Source organism: Hippichthys cyanospilos, chromosome 11 (genome assembly GCF_059441005.1).
Source record: "Hippichthys cyanospilos isolate Australia breed blue-spotted pipefish chromosome 11, RoL_Hcya_1.0, whole genome shotgun sequence".
Lineage (NCBI taxonomy): Eukaryota > Metazoa > Chordata > Actinopteri > Syngnathiformes > Syngnathidae > Hippichthys > Hippichthys cyanospilos.
This window is the reverse complement of record NC_142379.1, coordinates 21,151,192-21,174,226: the sequence shown is the minus strand read 5'-3', so window position 1 is coordinate 21,174,226 and position 23,035 is coordinate 21,151,192. Positions and strand designations below refer to the sequence as shown.

The 23,035-nt window shown below is 38.6% G+C and overlaps 1 protein-coding gene across 4 annotated transcripts in view; it reads left to right on the top strand.

The window, feature by feature from the left end:
• Positions 1-23,035, top strand: part of kirrel3b (kirre like nephrin family adhesion molecule 3b) — a 248,650-nt gene that overhangs the window by 143,812 nt on the left and 81,803 nt on the right. For all 4 annotated transcript variants that reach the window (XM_088427897.1, XM_088427896.1, XM_088427895.1 and 1 more), the window contains exons 3-4: positions 1,748-1,897; positions 13,082-13,231. In XM_088427897.1, the coding sequence (XP_088284023.1) occupies positions 1,748-1,897; positions 13,082-13,231 (300 nt within the window). The remainder of the gene's footprint in view (positions 1-1,747; positions 1,898-13,081; positions 13,232-23,035) is intronic.

Genomic DNA, 23,035 nt, shown 5'->3' with positions numbered 1-23,035 from the left:
AAAATAAACATTCCGTTTCAGACATCTCTGCGATCATCACACTTTTTTCTTACAAGCTGACCCGGCCCCACATCTGAGAAGAATAATTCCGGCCCTCGGATGAAAAACTGGGGACCCAAGAAAACACAATCATTTTTTATTCAGAACTTTACAGTTTATGGAAGGTTTTGAACGATTTCAAATAAAAGTATTACTCACCAGAGATGTTCATTTTTTTTAATGTAAAGGGTGCACGTTGATCTTTCATTCGAGCAACCTTGTCAAAAACCCATTTGTTAAATAAGCGATGACTCAATAAAGAACCTACAGTAGCTAGTGCATTTAATCTCTGCTGGCCCATTGTGCTTCTTGTGAATGTCTTGATCATTTTTTAGTGTTAAAAAGTATTTATCACACTCAGTTGTTGTCATTTGAGTTGTGATGATAATTTTGAGCAGTGACACTGTTTTAGATAATGCATTCTGTAGGTTATTATCATCAATCAACTGCAGCAGAGACCAATGTCATCCACTTTTTTTCTCAGTCAATGATTGTAGGTCATGTAGTGTCCAGTGATTTTCACACATGTAGTTAGCCACATTCCTGTTGAGACATTAGGAGACGAAGGTGCAGATTTGATTCTATCCTGCTTGAACATTGTTAAAATACACCAGCTACATCTTTAAATTCAAATGTTTGCTCAAGTGGCAAAGCGCTAAATTTCGTCTTTTTTAAAGCATCCACATGAGTCATATTGATGAGTAGCTTTTATTGTCCTTAAGGTTACAATGAAAACCGAGCTAGATTGCTGCTGCTATCCGCCAAACCTCAACGCGTTTGTTACGTCTTGCGTCTGACGTATGTCACTCCAATATTTTGTCCACTGAGAGCGGTTAAAGACTTGCACACTGCAATTTTAGTGGGTTGTGACCTAAAGAAACACTCACGGACCGGCCCTATTTCAGTCGCAATTAGGTAAATTGTGTTAGGCTTTGGCAAAGCCTTTAGGTTTTGCAAAATGTTTGCAACGGAATTGCCTTGGTAACATAATTCGTAGTCATATTCACGATATTATTAAAATATTATTATCAATATTAAAATATTATTTATAGGTTGTTACTTTATAAAGAGAAGACAATTATTTTGAGCCTGCATAGTGCTCCACCAATGCCTTTTACAATGATTTCAGATATGTGAATAAAAAGGCAGCTGGAGGTTGTTTTGGAGGTCATTTTGTATGGCTGGTAAGGGAGGAGAATATTTATCAACATTGGACAAATTGGACACAAATCATTTGTCCAATCATCTGATCATGGCACCTGTCTGTCATGGTTGAGGCCGGTTTAGCAAGCTTTACTTACTGATGACACACATGTGAATTCTTTAGTGATTTTGACACACATTTTATTATAATCATTGGTTGTTTTTGTTTGTTTGTTTTTAAACAAACATCAGACATGCAGTTATCGACAGGGCAGCCACTCAGAGGAAAAGATCTTTGTATTGATATTGTGGTCGGCCGCACATTTGAACATGTATGAGAAGAACTTCCTTTTTTAAAAAAAAAAAAAAAAAAGTAGTGTAGCACTTAAAATGTGTGGTTGAGCTTGTCTTCATTTGTTGTTCTGTTGGAAAGTTACTCAGTTTTTAACATAATCTTCTGTGTTTGATCCTTTCCTTAATGTTGAATTTAAGCACTGAAAGCAATAAATCATTAAAAGTCATTTGAAAAAAAAAACTATCTGCATTTTCTTCTTTCTGCTTCCAGGTGCAGAGTCCATGTTTTCCCAGCAGCCACAGGATTTAGTGGTGGTGGCTGGCCAACCTGTGACATTACCATGTTCCATTCCTGGTTACCATGGTGTTGTCTTGTGGATCAAAGATGGCCTGGCACTAGGGGTTGGCAGGGACCTCTCAGGTAAGCAGTAAATATTGTAGGTTTCAAGCTTATTGTCCTTTTTTAGTTTCGCTAATGCTAAAAAGCTCAAGATATATCAAGAAGATTCACGATTTTGCAATTACTTTGATATTTTTCTTAATTACCATTAATGGTCCATCTAGTCACTTTATGATACCTGTCAAATAACTAGAATAGCATCTTCTATTCTCTGAGGTATGTTAATTCATCAAAATAAAAAATATAGTAGCAGTTGTGATTCACACACTGTCTTTGTGGGAAAATGCACTTTGCTTTCAATTTAAAATGACTTAATGTTAAAAACAAAACCAGACAAAAAAAAATAAAAACACTTAAATGCTGTGGTTTCCAAATTATTGTCTATTTTTATGTGGCCCACGCCGTATATCAAACAATAGCATTTGCAACTAATAAGTGTCCATACATCCATCCATTAGCTACCGTTTTATCTGGGGTCAGGTCGTGGGGACAACAGCTTGAGCAGGGAAAACCAGACTTCACTCTGTCCCGCCAATTAGCCCAGCTCCTCCGGGAGGATCCCCAGGCATTCCCAGGCCAGCCGAGAGACATAGTCCCTCCAGCGTGACCTTCGTCAACTCGGGGTCACCTCCCTGTGGGATATGCCGAGGGAGGCGTCTGGGAGGCATTCTAAACAGATGCTTGAGCCACCTAAACTGTAAACCACCGAGCACATGTAGACTAGTAGGCGAACTTCCATGCACCCTCTTTCTGATGGACCGTCATCTTCAGCACACCTGAACTGACCTTACCGGGGAGGCTGTCGTTGGAACACAACCTCTGGTCCCCTTTCTTAACAAGAGGGGCCACCACCTCAGTCTGCCAATCCAGGAGCAGTGTCCCCGATGTCCATGCGATGTTGTAGAGGCGTGTCAACCAAGACAACCCCACAACATCCAGAGAGGAACTCCGGGCGGATTTCATCCATCTTTGGGGCCTTGCCACCAAGTGACTCTGTGAACTCTGTGACCTCTGTGACTTCAGCCGAAGGGATAGAAGCGCCCACCCTCAGATTTTCCAAACTCTGCTTGCTCAGAGGAAGACGTATCAGTGGAATTGAGAAGGTCTTCAAAGTTTTGAGCCCACCGGTTCATAACGTCCCGAGTAGAGGTCAGCAGCGCCCCATCTCCACTCTACAGTGTTAATGGTGCACTGCTTCTGAGACGCCGGATGGTGAACCAGAATTTCCCTGAAACTGTCAGTAAGTCGCTTTCCATGGCCACACCAAACTCCTCCCACACCTGAGTTTTTGCCTCTGAGACCGCCAAAGCCCACTCCACGTGGCCAGCTGTTACCTTTCAGCTGCCTCCAGAGCCCCACAGCCCCACTGCCCTTTGTCACAAATTCTGTCAGGGCGTCCGGTACCCTATATTTCCGAAGCACCCCCCACAGAGATCCCAGAGGGACACTGTGGAACGCCTTCTCCAAGTTCACAAAGCACATGTAGATTGGTTGGGCGACTTCCCATGCACCCTCAAGGACCCTGCCACGGTTCTACGGCCGGGACGAAAACCACACTGCTTCTTCCTGACTGGCCCTCCTTTCCAGCACCCCTGACTATAACCCTTACTGGGCAGGCTGAGCAGTGTGCTTCCCCTGTAGTTGGAACACACCCTCCGGTCCATCTTCTCAAAAAGAGGGACCACCACCCTAGTCTGCCAATCCAGGGGCACTGTCCCCGATGTCCACGTGATGTTGGAGAGGCGTGTCAGCCAGGACAGCCCTACAACATCCAGAGCCTTCAGGAGTTTCGGTTGGATCTTATGCACCAAGTTTTTTGAGTTTTTTGACCACCTCGGTCAACCTCGGTGACTTGAGCCCCATAGATGGGAGAGCCTGCCTCAGAGCCCAAAGACTCTGCTTCCTTAGAGGATGACTTGACGGTGGAATTGAGGAGGTCTTCGAAGTATTCTGCCCACCAGTTCACGACGTCCCAGGTTGAGGTTAGCAGTGCCCCATCTCTACTGCACACAGTGTTAATGGTGCACTGCTTCCCCCGCGTGAGACGCAGGATGGTGGACCAGAATTTCCCCGCCGTCCAGAAGTTGTTTTCCATGGCCTCACCGAATTCCTCCAACACTAGAGTTTTTGCCTTGGCGACTGCCGAAACCGCACACCGCTTGGCCAGCAAGTACCTGTCTCTGGAGTTACACGGGCCAAAAAGGCTTGATAGGATTACTTCTTCAGCTTTACGGCATCCCCACCGCTGGTGTCCGCCAGCAGATTCGGGGATTGCCACCACGACAGGCACCGACAACCTTACAGCCACAACTCTGATCAGCCACCTCGACAATGGAGGCGGGGAACATGGTCCACTTGGACTCAATGTCCCCGGCCTCCCCCGGGATGTGGGATAAATTCTGCAGGAGGTGAGAGTTGAAACTCCTTCTGACAGGGGACTCTGCCAGACGTTCCCAGCAGACCCCCACGGTCTGCCAGGTCTGGCCAACATCCTCCACCACCATCGGAGCCAACACACCACCAGGTGGTGATCAGTTGACAGCCCCTCCCCTCTCTTCACCCTATTGTTCAAAACATATGGCCACAATTCCGATGATACAACCACAAACTCAATCATCGAATTATGCCCTAGGGTGTCCAGGTGCCAAGTGCACCATGTTTGAACATGGTGTTCGTTATGGACAATCCGTGACCAGCACAGAAGTGCAATGGTACAAAATTTGTTTCAGTATTTGCATCTACGCTGTGACATTGTCTGGCAGTATCGCCAGCCACCTCCATAACCGCAGCACTACGTTGCTCGATATACAATGTAGATATGCCTCTAAAAGTATCGTAATTTTGTGACTTAATAACACACGCCATGTGTTTTAATTTGAAAGCTACGATCTATGTAACAACTTAAGTCAGACGTAGACTTATACTTGTGTTTTTATTTTTTGTAAAATTCACTCAAATTGAATTGGAAAATTTGGGTCGACTTATAAGTGAGGTCAACTTGTACTCAGAGAAATATGGTACATGCAAATTTCACGTTACACATGGTAGTTGTGTCAGAAACCGAGACGGGAGAATCGCAACATCTTGAATGTTGAAAGAAAACACGTGTAAAGGATAGACTTGCATGTGAGAGGGAGAATTTTCCCCTCAGTTATTTTGAGAATGTAGAGACTACCTTTCCTTGAAAAAGCATGAAGAGATTTAATGAGTTTAAAGAAAGAGTTGGACTTATAAAGAAAGAGTTAGATAAGTCCTTAAATATCAAGTATGGACCTCAGGCAATAAATAAATAAATTAATCAATAATACTAATTTTGACATGGCTTATTCTTTTCATGTTTCCAGATTGATGCAAAAACAGTTCACTCTTTTCTTATCTCCACAGTATAATGTACAAGGTTTTGTGTAGGGTGAAAAAGCTGCCTGCTTCAAGAAGATAGCTCCCCAAAATACACTATGATACAGATTGAGTGCCTTGTATTCAGACGGCTGACACTTTCTAGAAATAAAGCGCACCACAGCTGTCCTTTTTATCACTCCTGCCTACATAGACATTCAAGGCATTCTGCAGTGAAATAGTGACGATACGTGCAATGCAAGATGCACACAGTGAATAGAAAGTGACAGCTGTATACATAAAAAGTGTGCCAAATCAAATGTTGCCTGCAGCATGTCAATGATATACGTTTGCTAGGCTATTCAGCAAGAAAGACTGTGTTGTGCAATGCCGTGCTCCGTCTGGAACCAGCCGCTATTCACGGGTTATGATGATTAAAATGAGACAAACTGTCATGGTGCCGCACTCGAAATACACAACACAAAAGCAAACGATAACTATGAATTTCCTATATTCTTTTAATCATTCCGCTGAAGTAGGAAGTGAAGTAGACCCTCAGGAAATACCAATCAGTATCATAAATTCGCATGATAGATTTCACATCTCTTGTATGATTCTGGCTTCAAAGCAAAAGCAACACAAATTAAATTCTTAGTTGCACACATGATGCAAAAGATGGAGAATAAAGTGTTTGTAGGCCTGATCAGTGTAGTGTTTGGCATGTATGCAAGACATAAACGAAGCTCTTGGGATGAGAATGAGACAGTTGGTAGATATTCACCATGCTTGCTTGTATGTGTCTATGCGTTATGCTTGCTTTCATGGAAGCTGTACTTGCATCGGTCACCTGAAACTCGTTCCTATCCTCTTAAGTTTGTGAGACACATTCTCGCAGAAAGCTTGAAAGCAGAAAGCTTTAACTCATTAGGCCATGCTCCTTGCGTGTTTGCTTACACACACGGGCATACACACACATATCATTGATCCTGCCTCAAGACAAATCCATTTCCCCTTAATGGATTCATTATTCCTTAATGACTCTGTTTTACATTGTTTGGTTTGGGTACCATATTACGACTCTGAAATTTCGCTGACTACAAAGATCAATGTCCCTGCTTAGGAACACATCACACATGGATCATCATCCATCACCTGGTGCGACGGGACAATTTTCATCCTACTCACAACATTTATGATCACGTTGCCTATGCAAGGCGGAAAAAAAAGCTGAGCTGAACGCACAAAGGCGGTTAAAGGAGAGACACAGGAGAGACGAAAGCAAGCTTTTGGATCCACTTGCCTTTTGTAATAAATTGGAATTTAAAGTGTAATCATGTTCGGTAAGCTTCTTGTTACTCGCTCTCGTTCGAGGAAGTGCTTAACGTATAGGCACGTGACTAGACATGGAAAAGAGAGATTTTTTTTCTCCCCTCAAAAAATCCGCAATGCACAGAGAGGCGCGAAGTAGAGAGGGATCACTATTTAATTTCTAATGTTTTCAGCTACATGTCAATGTTATTCCATTCACTTAGATGTATAATTTACATAATATGGCCTATACTTATTATTTTTATTTTGATATTTCAGCCTCTTCCGATCTTCTGCAGTTAAACATCTACATTTATCTGTGTCTATCTGCGTCTGCCTATGTATCTATATCATCTGTCATCATTTAACCATCTTTAAACTGCCTAAGTAAAGAGTCTCTCCACCAGCCTCTATACTTGTATTCTTATCGATACACCATCCTATACCCGGTATAGATCCTAAACCCACCTGTGTGACATCAGTTGTCATTGATGTTTTTTTGTTTAATGTTTGGCCCTTTTTTTTTCATGTTCAACTACGAAAGAGTTCAGCTGCAACTTTTCTTGAAGCAGCGTGTGAAAAAAACATTATATTTAGTAGGTTTTGGTTCAGAGTTCCATCTTACTGCGGCTGAGGGCGCCGACCAGGGCACCACTTTGTGGTGTGGATGCTTGGAATGCAGTTCAGGCAAAGATGGCCAAGGAAAAAGGAGGCCAGTGTGAATTCAATTATTTTATTATAGTTTAAACATTCCAACATTCCAATTTTAACCAAGGTTATTCAAATGATGATTTGTGTGTCCATCCTGCCCATTGATCTTTTATTAATGCCAGTAGATCAGGTATGGTGGAGGTTGGCAGCATCTTCTGTGTGTCAACTTGTATGTGTCATCGTATAGTCAACATATAGGCAAGATGGTGCTTGTGGGCGTACGTATGCGTGTGACTAGGTGTGTGTATGTGTGAGTGCAACCCTAGACAGAAAGAACTAATTACCAACTAAGTTAGAGGTATTAAGGTGTTCAACAAAAACACTCCAAGAATACAAAGCACACTAAATACGACAAACATGCGGGGATTACATTATCCACTAGGTTAGCATAGTGCGAGCTCATGCTTACATCCGTAGCATTGGTTGTTGGTAGCAGAAGGATTCACACTTCATCAGCAAAGAAACCAAACACCCCGATTAGTGACAGCAGTCACCTCTCGTGGATGCACACTTGGGAAACGTACACAACTTTAATTTCAGAGACATAACTGTCGGCGGGTCATAAATCAAACAACTTGAACACTCGTAGCGGCCTGACAAACTGCTCAGCTTGTCTCCCTCTTGCTCGCTTGACCTTAACGGCCCCCGAGAAAGAAACGTACCAAGCTGGCCGACCATTGCCTGCTGGAAACATTAAACACATGAGTTTTTTGTACACACTTACTTCAACATGGTTTGGTTATTGCAGCTTCACTCCATGGGGTATATATAGGATTTATGAATTCATTTTTTTTTTCTATTGAAGGTTTGAATAACTATTTTCAACTTTCAATTTCCTACATTTGTGTTCAAAAACCAATGCCGTCCCGGGGTGGCAGCCTTGCGCCAGTCTTGTTTTGGAAGTTTTCCACTCATTGGCCTTGTTATATATATATATATATATATATATATATATATATATATATATATATATATATATATATATATATATATATATGTATATATATATATATATATATATATATATATATATATATATATATATATATATATATATATATATATATATATATATATATATAAATGTTAATATTGCATATACTAGACAGAAATTAAGTACATATTATGATTTTCTTTTTTTTACCAATGAACAAAAAAAATCAAAGTGAAAGCAAAAAAAAAAAGGAAAAATCCTTTAAAATAATTATTGAATCAATTACATGTTTAAGAGAAATATAAGTTGATAAAACAAAGTTTATTTTCAGTAAGATACTCATTGTTATTATTTTAAAAACACAGATTTTCCCCATCCTAGAATGATTTGGCCCAACTTGTCACATGCTACCTCTTGTTAATTATCCTTATCTGTGAACAGGCCACAACATTGGGTACATGGGATGTGACATTGTCTTTTTTTTTTTTTTTTTGAATCCCCAAAATGTGGTACTTGGCTGAAAACATAGTTCACAGGGGGTACATAACTGAAAAAAAAGGTTGAGAACCACTGATGTAAATCATCATTGGTTCAATCCCATTTGTTAACCCCATACTTGGGCACAGTATCCCCTTTCGGCTGATAGTCTAAACTGGCAAAACGGCCAGTTTAAACTATCAGGCTTGTTTAGACTTTCGGCCGAAAGTGGCTGCTGCACCCATTAAAGGATTAAAGTCGTCAGTATGCAGTACCTACAGTATATGGTCTCTAAGTGGACTTACAGTAAGTAAAAAATTGTATATTTTTTTGTAAAGATCATTGCCGATGTGATCCACAGTGTCATAATTGGTTTGAATCTCCTCAATGCACATACAGTAAATGTGAAACTCAATGATTTTCTGGATGACCTTGCGCACATAATGATGTGTCTGCTATTTTAAGCCAATGTCTGCAGACGAAAGGATTGTGTCTTTATCCATCAATGATTATTATTCATAATTGAAGCTTTTATATGTGATGGCTCACTATTAAACACTTTTATTTTTACAACTGGCTTTAATGTGATGTTGCCATCTTTTTCAATGTAGGACACATTGTCACAAAATATAGAATTTAAGGACAAGTCATTTCTACCTTTAATTACTTTGTTTCCCCTTCCTTTGGTCACTAGATTTAATGTTGATGTGTTCCTTTGTCCTTGGCACTGCTAGCGCATAGCGACCCTTAAGATTAAAAGCTACACGTAGGAGGGTGAAATGCAGAGAGTGGCTTAATCGGCTATAACTCACCGCACCAGCATAAAATGAAGTCCACTTCATGCTCTATTAAAGACAACTGGATTCAATGAACCAACCATCGGTAATTGGTCTTTGAACAGACGATGTCTTTCGCAATATAACAATTCAAGGACTTGCTGCAGAGGTAAAAGAATTAACAGACCTCCAAATTAGCAAACCTTTACAGTAAAAAACTGACATTTTTGTTAAATAAATGAGTCATGAGGTAGCAGTTACTAAAACGCTAATGCTTAGGTTTTGTCAGATAATATTTGTAGACCTTTTGGAAGCGAGAAATATGTTTACAAGTTTACTTACAAGTTCCCCTCAGGTTGCTCAAAATTGAAATAACACAATTCTTATTATTTGCAAAGATACACAGAATATACCTTGTCAATGCCAAACGTCATCAGTATGTTTACATCTACCCAAAAAACACACTCATGGTAAACACAGTAACACCTGCTGTAAATCAAACTATAAGTAAAAGCAGAGTGCCGAAGTATTCTGTCTTTTAACCTGTGGAAGTTTTTTGGTTATCATTTATTTGTCGTTTTTTTTTTTCTTTTGTGCTGAAAAACTGTCTTAAACAGAAGAAAAAAAATCATTATGGGAGGTTTTTTCTTTTTTAATTTAGCTTAACTGTATGTTTCATAGTACAGTATTTGCCAGTGCATTTCAATATATTTGAAAATATGATTATATTTGCAAGCAGTGTTGGGCAAGTTACTTCAAAACTGTAATGCAATATTTATTACTGTACATATTACTGTCATTTAAAAGTTATTAGTTACATTCCAATATTACTGTATTTGATATGTAAGGCATTACACTACTATTGCATTACTATTCCTTCAGCAAACAAAGCTGGAAATATGAATGTGCCATTCTAAAAGGAGCTCATTACACTAAGGACACCTATTGGAAGGTTGTTTTAAGACTAAAAACCATACAACTCCTTTTATCTGTATTGTATTGTAAACCTTTACAGACAAGATACATTTTTTTTTTTGGGGGGGGGGGATTTTAAACTCATTAATTAGCTTCACAGCATACTGTAGTGATGCCTTGTTTATGCTTTAGTCAGAAACAGTTAATACATTCCACAATTTCAATGTTAACATCCAAATTAAAAATCAGCCGGCTATGTTAGGGACAGGCGTTTCTAAAACAGATGGTTTGAAAGGGGTTAACGTTAGCAGCTAGCCTGCATCATGGTTACTGGTATTGTGTTTAACGTACTGTTTAACATGAGTGTTTGTATGCTTCATCTTGATACACATTGACATACCTGTCAACCTCCACGGCTCCATGCCCTTACAAACTGTCGTATTTTCCCTTACAAAATACAAAATAATCTTACACCATATTTTTTTTTCAAACGTGTTTATTTATGTAGTTTAACATGTTATATTGTACATGTGTTTTGTTATATAATTCTGTACATATTCTTAATAAATGATGAAATTACAAGTGTTGCTTAATTACTAAAGTGTTCTCTATTGTATGCCACTGTTGCCTTCTTTGCTGACATGAGCATATCTTTTGATGGTTGAAGGTCACAACAATTGCCAGGGTAATTCATCTTCACCTGCAAGTAGGCAACAAGTGTGTCTTCTGACATGCTCTTTCTGCATTCTGTGTTGATTTTCCTCACAAGTTTCCAGACTTCTACATTTTTGGCGTGGCTCTTTGTATCAAAATGCGTCTTTAAATCATAGAAACTGGAGGCGGCTACTTTCACGTCTTTTTTGCAAGCAACACAATACAAATATTCCACACCTTTCTTCGAAGCTTGTATCAATCCCTCGTATCGTCCTGACTTTTGCTCCCACTCTTTGTGATGCTTGCCTCTTCCATTTAACTTACGGCGTTTTAATTCAGGTTCGGCCATTGCGATTTGATGATTGTATCCAAAGAAAATTCAAAACTATGTTGCAATGTAGGCCTGCTGCTCTGCTTTCGCTTTGTTCACGTGTGATCGGAATGATGCAATGGGAAATCCCCAGGCGGCAGACGCATGCGCACAGTAGCATCGAACCGCTCGCTTCGTTTGCAACGAAAAAAACGATACAGAGATAGAGGCTACCGCAGCGAACTCGTTTGACTTGATTGATTTGCCGTTTCGTGATAGTCGGTGTATACCGGATGGTACCCATAATTGACAAATTTGCGTTTTTCCGTACAGATTTTCTTGTACGTCGTACACGTCTTAAAATGCATAATAAACGTACTTTGTACGACAAAAGCGTACAGGTTGACAGGTATGCATTGATCACAACTATTTATAGACTATAATAATTGTACAGTGAAAATTAGTGTTAGCTTACCTTGTTATTATTGATAGTTGCGACAGGGATGTTGCTGAGAAGGTTTTGAGATGTGGAAAGTGGCAACATATCTTCTATGTATGACATACATACGCCGCCACACATTTCTTAACCTCTTGAGATAGAAGTGGCATCTCTGAGCAAGAGAACAATCATTTTGCCTGCTTTGTTTTATCTCCATTCTGCATGTTTTTTTGTTTTTTTCCCACTAACTTCACATTATTATGGCAGTGCTCAAAATGGTTTGTCAAATTAGTGGTGCTATTCGACGGTGTCACCCACAAAATGAACCAAACTATTATATTCATCTTGTGTTTATCTCTGGCAAACTGAAACTAATGGGTGTATGTCCATCTTGTGTATGTACCGTCCATATTCAACCTGTCGTCTGCTGCTGCCTCACTCATCTCTGCTGTAGTCGACAATAATAACAGGAAGTAAACATTTTGGCCCGGACTTTTCTCATTGCAGTGTTTTTTGCTAACTTGGGGGGGGGGAAAACACCACTTTCAGGTTAAAAAGGCACTGTAACACATTGCGTTAGTGTCATTTGTACCAAGTAAAATATTACTATTTTTGTGTCTGTAATGCATTACAGTAATTACTTTTGTAATGCATTACAAATTGTCAAATGTTGAACAAATTGACAAATATGTTTAACTTTACTTGTACCTATGTTCAAACATATTTGCCTAAAAGATATACTTCCGACCCAGGATAAGTGGAAGTCTGAAGCACCACGCTTCTGTAATATACCACATTTAGTATACTCGATTACAAAAAAATGTACTGAAAGTAAAGGTCTGACATAACTAGCAATTTTAGTAGTGTAAAAAAAAGTTGGGTTATTTGTCAAACACACCTTTTTTGTCCTAGTGGAGTGATGCTCTCCACAATGCACTTTAAATGGTTTAAATTTACTTTCAAGGTTAGTTAAGGGGGCAACTTTAAAACTGTTAGGCTTGAATTTTGTAAAGTGTATATCACTTGGATATTCACATGCTTTCCTCCATTATTAAACTACAAATCATTAGAATGAAAAAACGACTACAATTAAACTCTGTGGTTGCAGTCAAGCCACCGCCAAACATCATTAACATCAATGGCAGTGCTGTAAAACCCTCAGATACGTTGTGACTTACCAACACATGAAGGGAGGAATCTCTGTGATCTAAATTTTCGTGGCTGCCATTAGATTTTCTTTTCAGTTTCAACACCTTGCTTGTCTAGTGTTTAGTGTTACTAAGAAAATCTCAGAAGAATTTCATCATCCATTTTACTACAATGAACAAATATGTTTGTGCTGCAGGCTATCCCCGTTATGCAGTGATTGGCGACCATGGCTCTGGAGAACATCATTTACGAATCCAGCGTGTGGAGCTGATGGATGATGCGGTGTTTGAATGCCAGGCTGTTCAGGCTGCCATGAGATCCCGTCCTGCCCGCCTCACTGTACTTGGTGAGTCACAATTAAAACACAATCAAACACATAATATGAGGTCCTCAAAGTCCCCTTTTATCACCATGGCTTCATGGCTTTATCACCAACGCTTGAAATGTCCATTGCGGACCGGGGCTCAAAATGTGCAAACATGTACACAAATTACATTGATTAAGTTAAGTTTCAATACAAAACGTTTATTAGATGCAAATGCATTCTTATCAATGCAAAACCTTTGCATATGCTAACACATACATGGCACAAACAAAAATCCTAATGAGCTTAATGCATACAAGACTCCTCTATATAACATGCTTAGATAAGAACTAATAATAGGTAGCATGTTATCCACAGGCATGAGGCTTGGATCAATAAGTAAAACAAAAGACTAATTCTGGGCATGTTATCATAAATGACAACATACTTACAAAGAATTATTACTTATACTCACTACAAAATGTAACATCAAATTCACATTTTAATATAAAATAAAATGATATGATTAAAAATATACAGTGATCCCACCTACTTCGTTGTTAATGGATGGTGTCAACCCCCCCCCCCCCCCCCCCCCGCGAAGTCTGAAACCCGCGAAGTAGGGTATCAGTTCCTAGATTTCTATGTACGCCCCAATATAGCCACAGTAACCATAAACAATCTTTTTTTTGTATTTTTTGCGTATTTTATTTCCTTTCTCCCATTATTTAACATTACATTATCCTTATTAACATTATTGTATATTCATTAAACCAGTGGTCAGCAACCTTTTGATCACCGCGGGACGGTCAACGCCTTAGATTTAGACTGCAGAGGGGGGGAGGGGGGGCGTGCTGGCTGCTCTATTTTCAGATTTATATTGATTTATATTGCGGGGGGGCTGCTTTAAAAAACACATCACAAACGTATGGACGGGGCTTTCTGTCGCTGTTGTACTTTTTGTCCACTTTTTTTTTATTGCGCAAGGAGAGGGGAGGGAAGGGGAGTGGATCGAGCTTGCTGTGCACTCTACGGTAGATCCCGGAAAGAAGAGCATTGGTGAGAACTTTCACTTTTCTGGGATGTGACAGACTCAATATTTTAACCGACAGCACCTTTATTCTTTGCAGCAATACTCGCCTGCCAAAAAATAAGTTTCAATGTCGCAATCAAGTGGCCGAGGCCTTGCTAAATATTGTGCTGACAATGCTGCGCTATCGTTAGCTTAGCACAGTAACTACGGTTCAACAGCTGTTAAGTGAAGCAAACCCTGCATATACCAGTTGTCCCAAGTTCTCGCTTCCGCCTTGACAAGCCAGGTGAGGGCTCTTGCTTGGCTCTGTTTCATATAGAAAGCTCAGCTGGCCGTATCGGATCGCTCCCGGTGACCGCGAAGCGGCCGCCATGATTCATTCCTGCCCCCTGCGTGAGCCGTTGAATGTTCCAGAAGTTGATTGGCTGTGGCGACTCGAAACGCGGAAAAAGTAAATAAAAAATAACTTCACGCAAAAGGCGAAATTTCGCTTCTTGTGACCGCACGCGGCCATTTGCGTCGCTCCATTCGCGTCCATCGCGTCGCCCGACGTGCCTTCGCGCCCAGTCACGCCAACTCCAATAAACTAAATAATCTCCAAAACATTATTTCGGGTGCAGCCCACGCGGCCCGGTACCAGTTAATCCACGGACCGGTACCGGTCAGTGGACCGGGCATTGGGGACCGCTGCATTAAGCAACAAATATTACTTAGTTTGTTGAGAATTTGTTCTCAGGAATGGTTATCTGCACCAAGACTCCGGTGAAAGAGTACACAAGTCATCACGTTGAACTTCACATTTATTTTGGCTCATGTATGGTGTATCATGTAGTATTTGTTGAATAGTAAATCAACAATCTTAAAGTCAGTCAACTAACATATAAACACTTAATCTATGAATTTACTGTATTTTTAGCCGACATTAGCGGGTTAGCAACAACTAACAACAACTACTAACTATAAAGTGCAACCTCTACACAAACGAACACATAAACAGAATAAACACTCATCGCTTACTAAACATAGGCAGTAGCGTGCATTACCAACATAAAAGATTATATATATATATATATATATATATATATATATATATATATATATATATATATATATATATATATATATATATATATATATATATATATACTTTTTCCTCATAATATGTGTAAAAATTGAATATACATATTAAAAAACGTTATCAAAATAGTATAGTGAGTGCTACTTATATATAAAATACATGCATACAGTTAAATAACATTATAAATAACAAATATATAAGGATTGATCTACCATTGAGTGACGTATGGCCATATTCCATAGTGAGTGTACCCTAGCCAAGGATAGGCGAGCTTAGCCTTCTTCGTATTTCTTGATTATTTCTAGCTTCGTTTCAATAAATCAGCTTCTTCCTTCTCTCTAAAACATCACTAGCAATCTTTGGACCCTTGGCTAACCAATTCAAGTTTAAGTCAAGCACTAAAATTCACTATGAACACATTTTTGTAAGCGCTCACAGGAGAACAAAGTTTTAACTTTCCAGCATTTTGGAACGAGTAACGCCGACCAATAGCAGACCAGGATCTTAGTGTTTCTGGGACACCGACCAATAGTAGACCAGCATCTTAGGAAGCCGTGACGCCAAGCAATAGCAGACCAGCTTTGTAGTAACGTAATGAGTGACGTGTGTATAGACATATGAGCGCGAAGTGAGTCAAGCACGTACACTGTCCGCCATGTTTGAGGTATCATAAGGCGAAAAAAATTACATAAAGAGGGGTCAAAAACACGGCGCGGTCTTCGTCGTAAGGTGAAAAAAAGTAACCTTTTTTTTTTTCTATTATAATTATATTGGGTGCGTGGATGTTTGTCTCTGTGTGCTCTGTGATTGGTTGGCAACTGGTCCAGGGTGGCCCCCGCCTACTGCCCGAAGTCAGCTGGGAAAGCCTGCAACCCGAGTGAGAACAAGTCGCTCTAGAAAAAAAAAAAAAAAAAAAAAAAATATATATATATATATATATATATATATATATATATATATATATATATATATATATATATATTATTAATTATATTATTATTAATGTATTATTAATACCCCAAACTAATTCACGAAAACCTTGCAGTCAGGCCCAGGGTTCTGCGGACCTCACTTTGAGAACCACTGTCCTAAGCATCCAGAACAGTCAAATTACAATGTTTTTGATGCCCCAAGAATAAAATTACCTGGACGGTTGGGAGTTTCACAGGCTAACTTAGATGTTTTGCATCCTTATACATAATAAGGGGAGTTTTCTTTGAACATTCTGAGAAATAAATTTTTAGAACAACAGGCTCTTGAACATTGCCGAAAAGCAGCTTTTTTCAGAAATTTTGTTGATTTTATTCAAATAATTTTATTCAAATAATTTCTTACTCTTATCTTCACTGTTGTGTCACTCATAGTTGCATTAAACAATGTATCATTATAAGGCATTAGTTACATTGTAGTGCACAAATCCAATTATTACTGATGTAGACACTAATTTTCCATTAAAGAAATCAGCTCAACATGGCACACTTTGCATTATCTGGCATTTCAAAAGCATCCTGCTGCTACTTATGTTTCCCCACCTCAAAGGAATGGACCATTGCTGTAAAGCTATCTTGGAGTCAGTGAGCAGAGAGCAAAAGAAAGCAAGGCATGTATTGGGAGCATGGGGTGTCTGCCATGCAGTATCCTCGCTACAAGTGACTGATCTGCCTTATTGATCTGTCCTAATGAAAAGCGAAACTAATGATTTGTAGGGCAAAGGGCTCCAGCAAAACAAAAAGGGAAAGACTAATTGAAGCATACTGCTTCCTTGCTCTTACTGCAGAATGATAAAAGTAAAAAACAATCAGCACTACATCTATGCCGATCTTAAAAGATATGTTGTACCTGTGTGACTTTTTAACTACTCTATGATCACATCTGACATCCCAGGTCAACATAAATCATCACAATATTACAAAGTAGGGTAAAAAGAGCCTGCCGTAACCTGTATTATTCGGTGACAAAGGTTAAAGTTTCAACTATTTGTTAATACCGAGTAGTCATAAGATATTATAAAGCATAAAAATGGGTGTGCTCTTAAAAAAAGAGCAATCATGCAAACAAGGTGTTCCTAATGAGATTGTACACTGAAAGTTGTAGCTGTGCTGTCTGTCTGAAATCCTTTTTTTTAATCACTCCTAATCAATGTCGCCAAGGCAGTGAATATAATACATCTCTGATTATTCTCACCAAGGGATAGTGAGCAAGGATGCAGAGAAGTCACCATAATCGCTGAGCTATTTTATGATCGATGTGGCTAGCTTTTTAACACTGCTGTTAAGTGCTTGTGTAATATCTGAATTCCGCAGACATCAGGCTGGAGCTGTGTTAAAGCATCCAATATTGTGCTAAAAAAAGTTAGTTGATAGCTACATATATATATATATATATATATATATAATGTATATATATATGTGTGTGTGTGTGTGTGTCATGCTTTCAAAACATTTGTTATTAAATGATTGAAAATAATGATTAGTATTTATATTAACAGTATTAGCAGTAGATCCTTAAAATAGGATCTAACATGAATCCTTTAAAAAAAAAAAAACATGATAAAAGTAAACTACTATATTCAGTCCATGAAATGCTGTGGTATCCAGCTTTGCCTCCCCACAATCGTTCGACACACACTGTCCACTCTTTCTAAAAGACACCCTGATCAGGGTGAAGATAAGGGTGTCGTTAAATTTAATAAATCAGGCCACAATCCAGCCTGTTTTCAATGTATCTCTTCAACCAACAACTAAAGCTATTCCCTCCTCTCCTGGTTGGTTTGACTGTTTCTTTGCTGATCTATCTAAGACTTGGCAAGCTGCCGCAGTCGGTTGACACGGGACAGATGTCAAGCAGCTCACTGTTGTTCAAAGGACATCAGCTAAAGCACTACAGCTATTGTAAACATTATGTTTTTTTCTCTAAGCCCTGACTGGCGCCTTCATGTCCAAGTCCAAATTTATTTTTCAGGGATGCTCCCCAAAATGCGACCATTTGTCTTTGCTGAGTTCACTCCGAATGTAAATATAAATCTAGCAGATTCAATATCAGCAAAACACTTGTTACCTGCTGAAATAGGAGTCAAGTCTAGTTCGTTAGACTAGCCTTGCACCATATGCTTTCCTGTTTTATTTTTTCTAGTGACATATTCCATTAGATTTGAACATAAGGTTAAATGGTCTACTATAATATGCTTGTTCACTGCAAATGTTGAACACAGTGAATCGTCCTGCAGGTTGACCAATTCAAAAACTCATACTCATTGTTTCCATAGGAGATGAATGTAAACTTAAGCTGTTGTCATAAAAAAAAATCAATAAATATATGTGTAATATTTAAAAAAAAATAATTTAGTAATATTTTAAACAAGGAATTGTTTTCCCTCCTTTTTTTGTCAATATTCACTGTGGTTGATTGGTTAAGAGTAACTTCCCTTTCAGCATTTTCAATGCTCCAATTATGTTGTTCCCTAATAGGGTTTATCCGCAACCAATTTCCACATTCTGTAACACAGGTTGAAGTGTTTGAGGGAAGTGCATCTCTTAAAGCTCTTCTCCTTTATCACATGTAAAGAATAGGTTGGCTGTCTTTACATCTGAGTTTGTTGCCAATTGACCCTTGAATTGAACTTTCTTTTTTTAAACTTGTGTCATTCTATGTTCATGCATGTTTGTACAGTTTTGGTGTGTCTTTTTACAAGAATATCCTAAGTCTACTCTGAACAATAATATTGTGTTTATGAAATATTAAGCAGCAAAATCCACTCACCATCATCCATTTTAGGAGGCGGCCAATTTGCTGCTTGCTGTGGACTAATTAAGATAACACAGTTGCTCAGTACTTAAGCAATGGCAATCCAAAAATGGATGGATGGAAGGACAGTTTTGTGTTCTATTACTATCATCACAAAAATACTGAATTGTTAGAGGTGAGGTGAGGTGTTGTAGGAAGTGGTAGCAAAAAGCTGAACTCAAGTCCAGGAAAGTGAGGCAGGAGTGCATAAGGTACTCAGGACAAGATGTTTCAATTTCTCCAAAATAAATCAAAATGGCAAAGCTAAGAATCGACTCACAAAAGGAACATGATTGCGAGGAACCTGAGGAAGAGAAACAGTGATCTGACAAAGACAGAACATAAACAGAGAACTTAATACAAGCAAACTAGTGAGACGCAGAACACCTGGACAAGAATCAAGTGGTCAGAGAGTACTTAAATGTTTATACAAGAAACCGAGCTGACAAGAACAAAAAGAAATGAAAATTGGCAAAGAAAACAAGGCATTGCTTGGAACACATCTACTGTCGCAATGTAATGGTATTATACCTAAATTTGGTACTTTTGCTTTTGCATTAGCTTTTCGGGTCCTTCAGAAATTTAATTTTTTCAAATTAAACAGTGACCCTCAGCAAACACGAAGGGTGGAAGTGTAGCATACGAGAATGAAAATTTGTGGAAGTGCAAATTAGGAAGGGTGTTTTCATTCCAGTGAGAGGAAAACAAGTAGCGAGTAGTGTTGGATTTGCAGTGAGTCAGACCTGTAATTAAAGAGGAGCAATCAATCTGTCCCACTGACCACATGACTTATGCCAAGACTATCGAATAGCTGCAGTAAAGAGCTAATTTAGAAGCATTAGGGACTGCCGAGTTTGCAAACAGCCCGGTAATGATGAAAGCTGATTCAAGTTTAAGGCTTGGACTCTGTATAACAGTCAGACCTGGTAGTAATAAGGTAGACTAAGTGGATTATTTTAAATGAAAAGAACCAAATAAAATGAGTTTTATCGCTTTCATTTATGATATGTTATGGATCAGGTTTTTCTTTCTTTTAACAAATCCATTCTGCAAGATATGAAAATCACTGTCACTGTTAAATCTGCTGTTACCAATATGCTGTCATTCCAAAGGAACATTTACGTTGTAGACCAGGGATGCTGAATGCATTGATTGTGGTCAAACGGTCAGTGGCAAAAACAGTACTATAGAGCACATGTCATTGCATGGTATGAAAAAAAAAAAAAGAAAGTGAACAGGCACAAACGATGGCAATATATATATATATATATATATATATATATATATATATATATATATATATATATATATATTGCCATCGTTTGTATATATATATATATATATATATATATATATATATATATATATATATATATATATATATATATATATATATAAAAATCCCATTTTTGAAGGGATTTCCCCCGTACTGTCAAGCAAAGTTGGAAGTGTTTATTATGGTCCTTGCCTGATGAAAGTGTTCTTAAAAATGATATTAAATATCATGTGGGGAATAGAAGCAGAAGTGGAAAAGTAGAACGTTTTGATGCATTAAAATCCAATGCGACCAAATAAAGAATCAGAAATTAAGACTCTGAAACTAAACTCGTTAAAGTCGACTCAGAAAGAACACACAAAATCTGGTCTTAACAATAAACTCGTAAGACAGCTTGAAAGAAGTCTTTAGAGCTTGGTTTAATGTTCTTAACCTAGAGAATTAATAAATAAATAAATGAATAAATAGCATTAATAAATAATAAATAAATTATTAAACAAACGTGATAAATACAAATGTGGCAAGTACTGTACATGGTTGTTGCAGCTGATCTCTTTGTGTTTTTTGTGTTTGTTTTTCCCATAATCCTGCTAGTGGTGAAACAGACACATTTCGGAGTAAAATGACTGGTGCATGAAATCTGTGTACTAAAGCTTATTTTTCTTTGGCATGAGAGCAAAAAAGCATCTGTTTTCCCCTTCGTCTAAGAGGCTTTTAAGAGTTTTATGTCCAATTTGGTTGTGTGATAGCTGTTGTGATTTCCGCATCCTATCGGTCGCATATTGTCAGATTATCCTCTCATCTCCATCATGCCATAAAACACTATTATGGCTGCCTTCTATGCTTGACATTTAATTAACATCCGAGTGCTGTGTGCTTTGACAGCTTCGCTGCATCTTTGCAATCAACAGCGACAGCTCCCCCTTTTCCCCGTTTTTATTCCCTAAATGACAAATGTTAGGCCTGTCTGGATCATAATGCTCTTCACACGTTCACTGGCTTATTTACATATCATACACAACAGAAAAATATAATGAGAGTGATGTAACTTCTTTTTCCTGTTGATAAAGGAAAAAAGCTGACTGCATGTTTACAGACTGCCTTCTTCCCCCATTTGGCCAGATTAGCACACAGTAAACTGGGGGCGGCATGGCTCAGTGGTAGAGGGGTTGTCTCCCAGCTGAGAGGCTGTGGTTTCGATCAGCCGACCTTTAAGACAATGTCGAAGTGTCGTTGAGCAAGACTCCTGATGCGTCATCAGTAGGTAAATGACTAGTTTGTATAAAGCGCTTTGAGCACCCAAAATAGAAAAGCACTATATAAGTGAAAGTCCATTTACCATTTACATGTGCTGACCTGAGTATCACCATCCTCTCCAAAATATCAGCATAATCATAAGGAGCAGATAAAAGCGAGTAGTACTTTTCTCACCTGACTGGCCAGTCAATTTGTCAATCAGCTCAAGGGGCATTACTACAAGACGCGGGTACCAATATGGAGTGGGTTACAACTTCTGCGCTCATTGGTCAATTGTCGCGCTGGGAGCCAATGAGAACAGTACTTTGTTGTTATTATTGTAGTAGTTCTCTGAGTCAATCTTACACAATCGGCTGTAGATCGGTAAGGAGGAAAGAAAGCTTTTGGATTGTCTTAAACTTTTGTAATAAATTGGATTTTCAAGTGTAAATTGCTTTTTAAACTTGTTTGATCAGTTACTTGTTTCACTCTTGTTAGATGTCCAAGTCCCCACTCGTAGGTCAACTACGGCTCACCGTGATCCCTACTATGTAGAGCCAAGACATGGAAACGAGAAGGAATAACAAATAGTACTGTTACTGTATAAAGTTTAATCATTGAAGTAAATATGTGCACTGCAGTAATATTTGTCTTAAATATGTAAACTATAAATACTCTTCACATTAAAAAAAAAAAAAAAAGAAGAAAGCAGCTACCCACATACACATGCATGAGAATTCAGTGGAGGTAGTGGGGAGCTTGGTCCCCATTAACCCTAAAAAACGAGGAATTACTGTATTAGTTATCCAAAGGCGACATGTGCTACTTAGAGTGGTCATTTTTATATGTTGCGCAAAGCAACACAGCCATGGTTGCAACTGAAAATGCAAACTTCAGCGGACGTTATTTAACATTTTTAAGATCCACCACTAACAATCAAACACATTGTATTACCTGAGGATATATGCCTCAACTAGTAAATACATTATACACAGTAAAACAAGGACCTAGTTGTATGGTTGGAATTGTAATGATTATAAATTAGTCTGTTATCTTGAAGTTATAACATGTCATATGACATTTTTCAGGTTGCGATACTGACATTGGCAGAGAGGGTTTCACAAATGATTCAAGAATAGATATGTTTTAATTGAATGATCATCATTTTTAAAACAAAATAGAGTTAAAACTTGAGTTTACTATTGATATTCAAAAGAAGAAGGTTGAAGTTCAAATAATTCTTAATTCTTTCCTTGCCATGGATGATAATTCTTGTCATGTGAAATATTTGTACTGTTTGCCAGCCATGATATATCTTTGATATCAGCAATAGAAGCATCCTTCCTTCCCTCATCTTCATCAGAAGCCATCTCCTCTGTCAACGTCTTCTTCTGCTCTTCCTGAAGGTGGTGGAGTTCTACTGTTCCGCTCAAGACAATA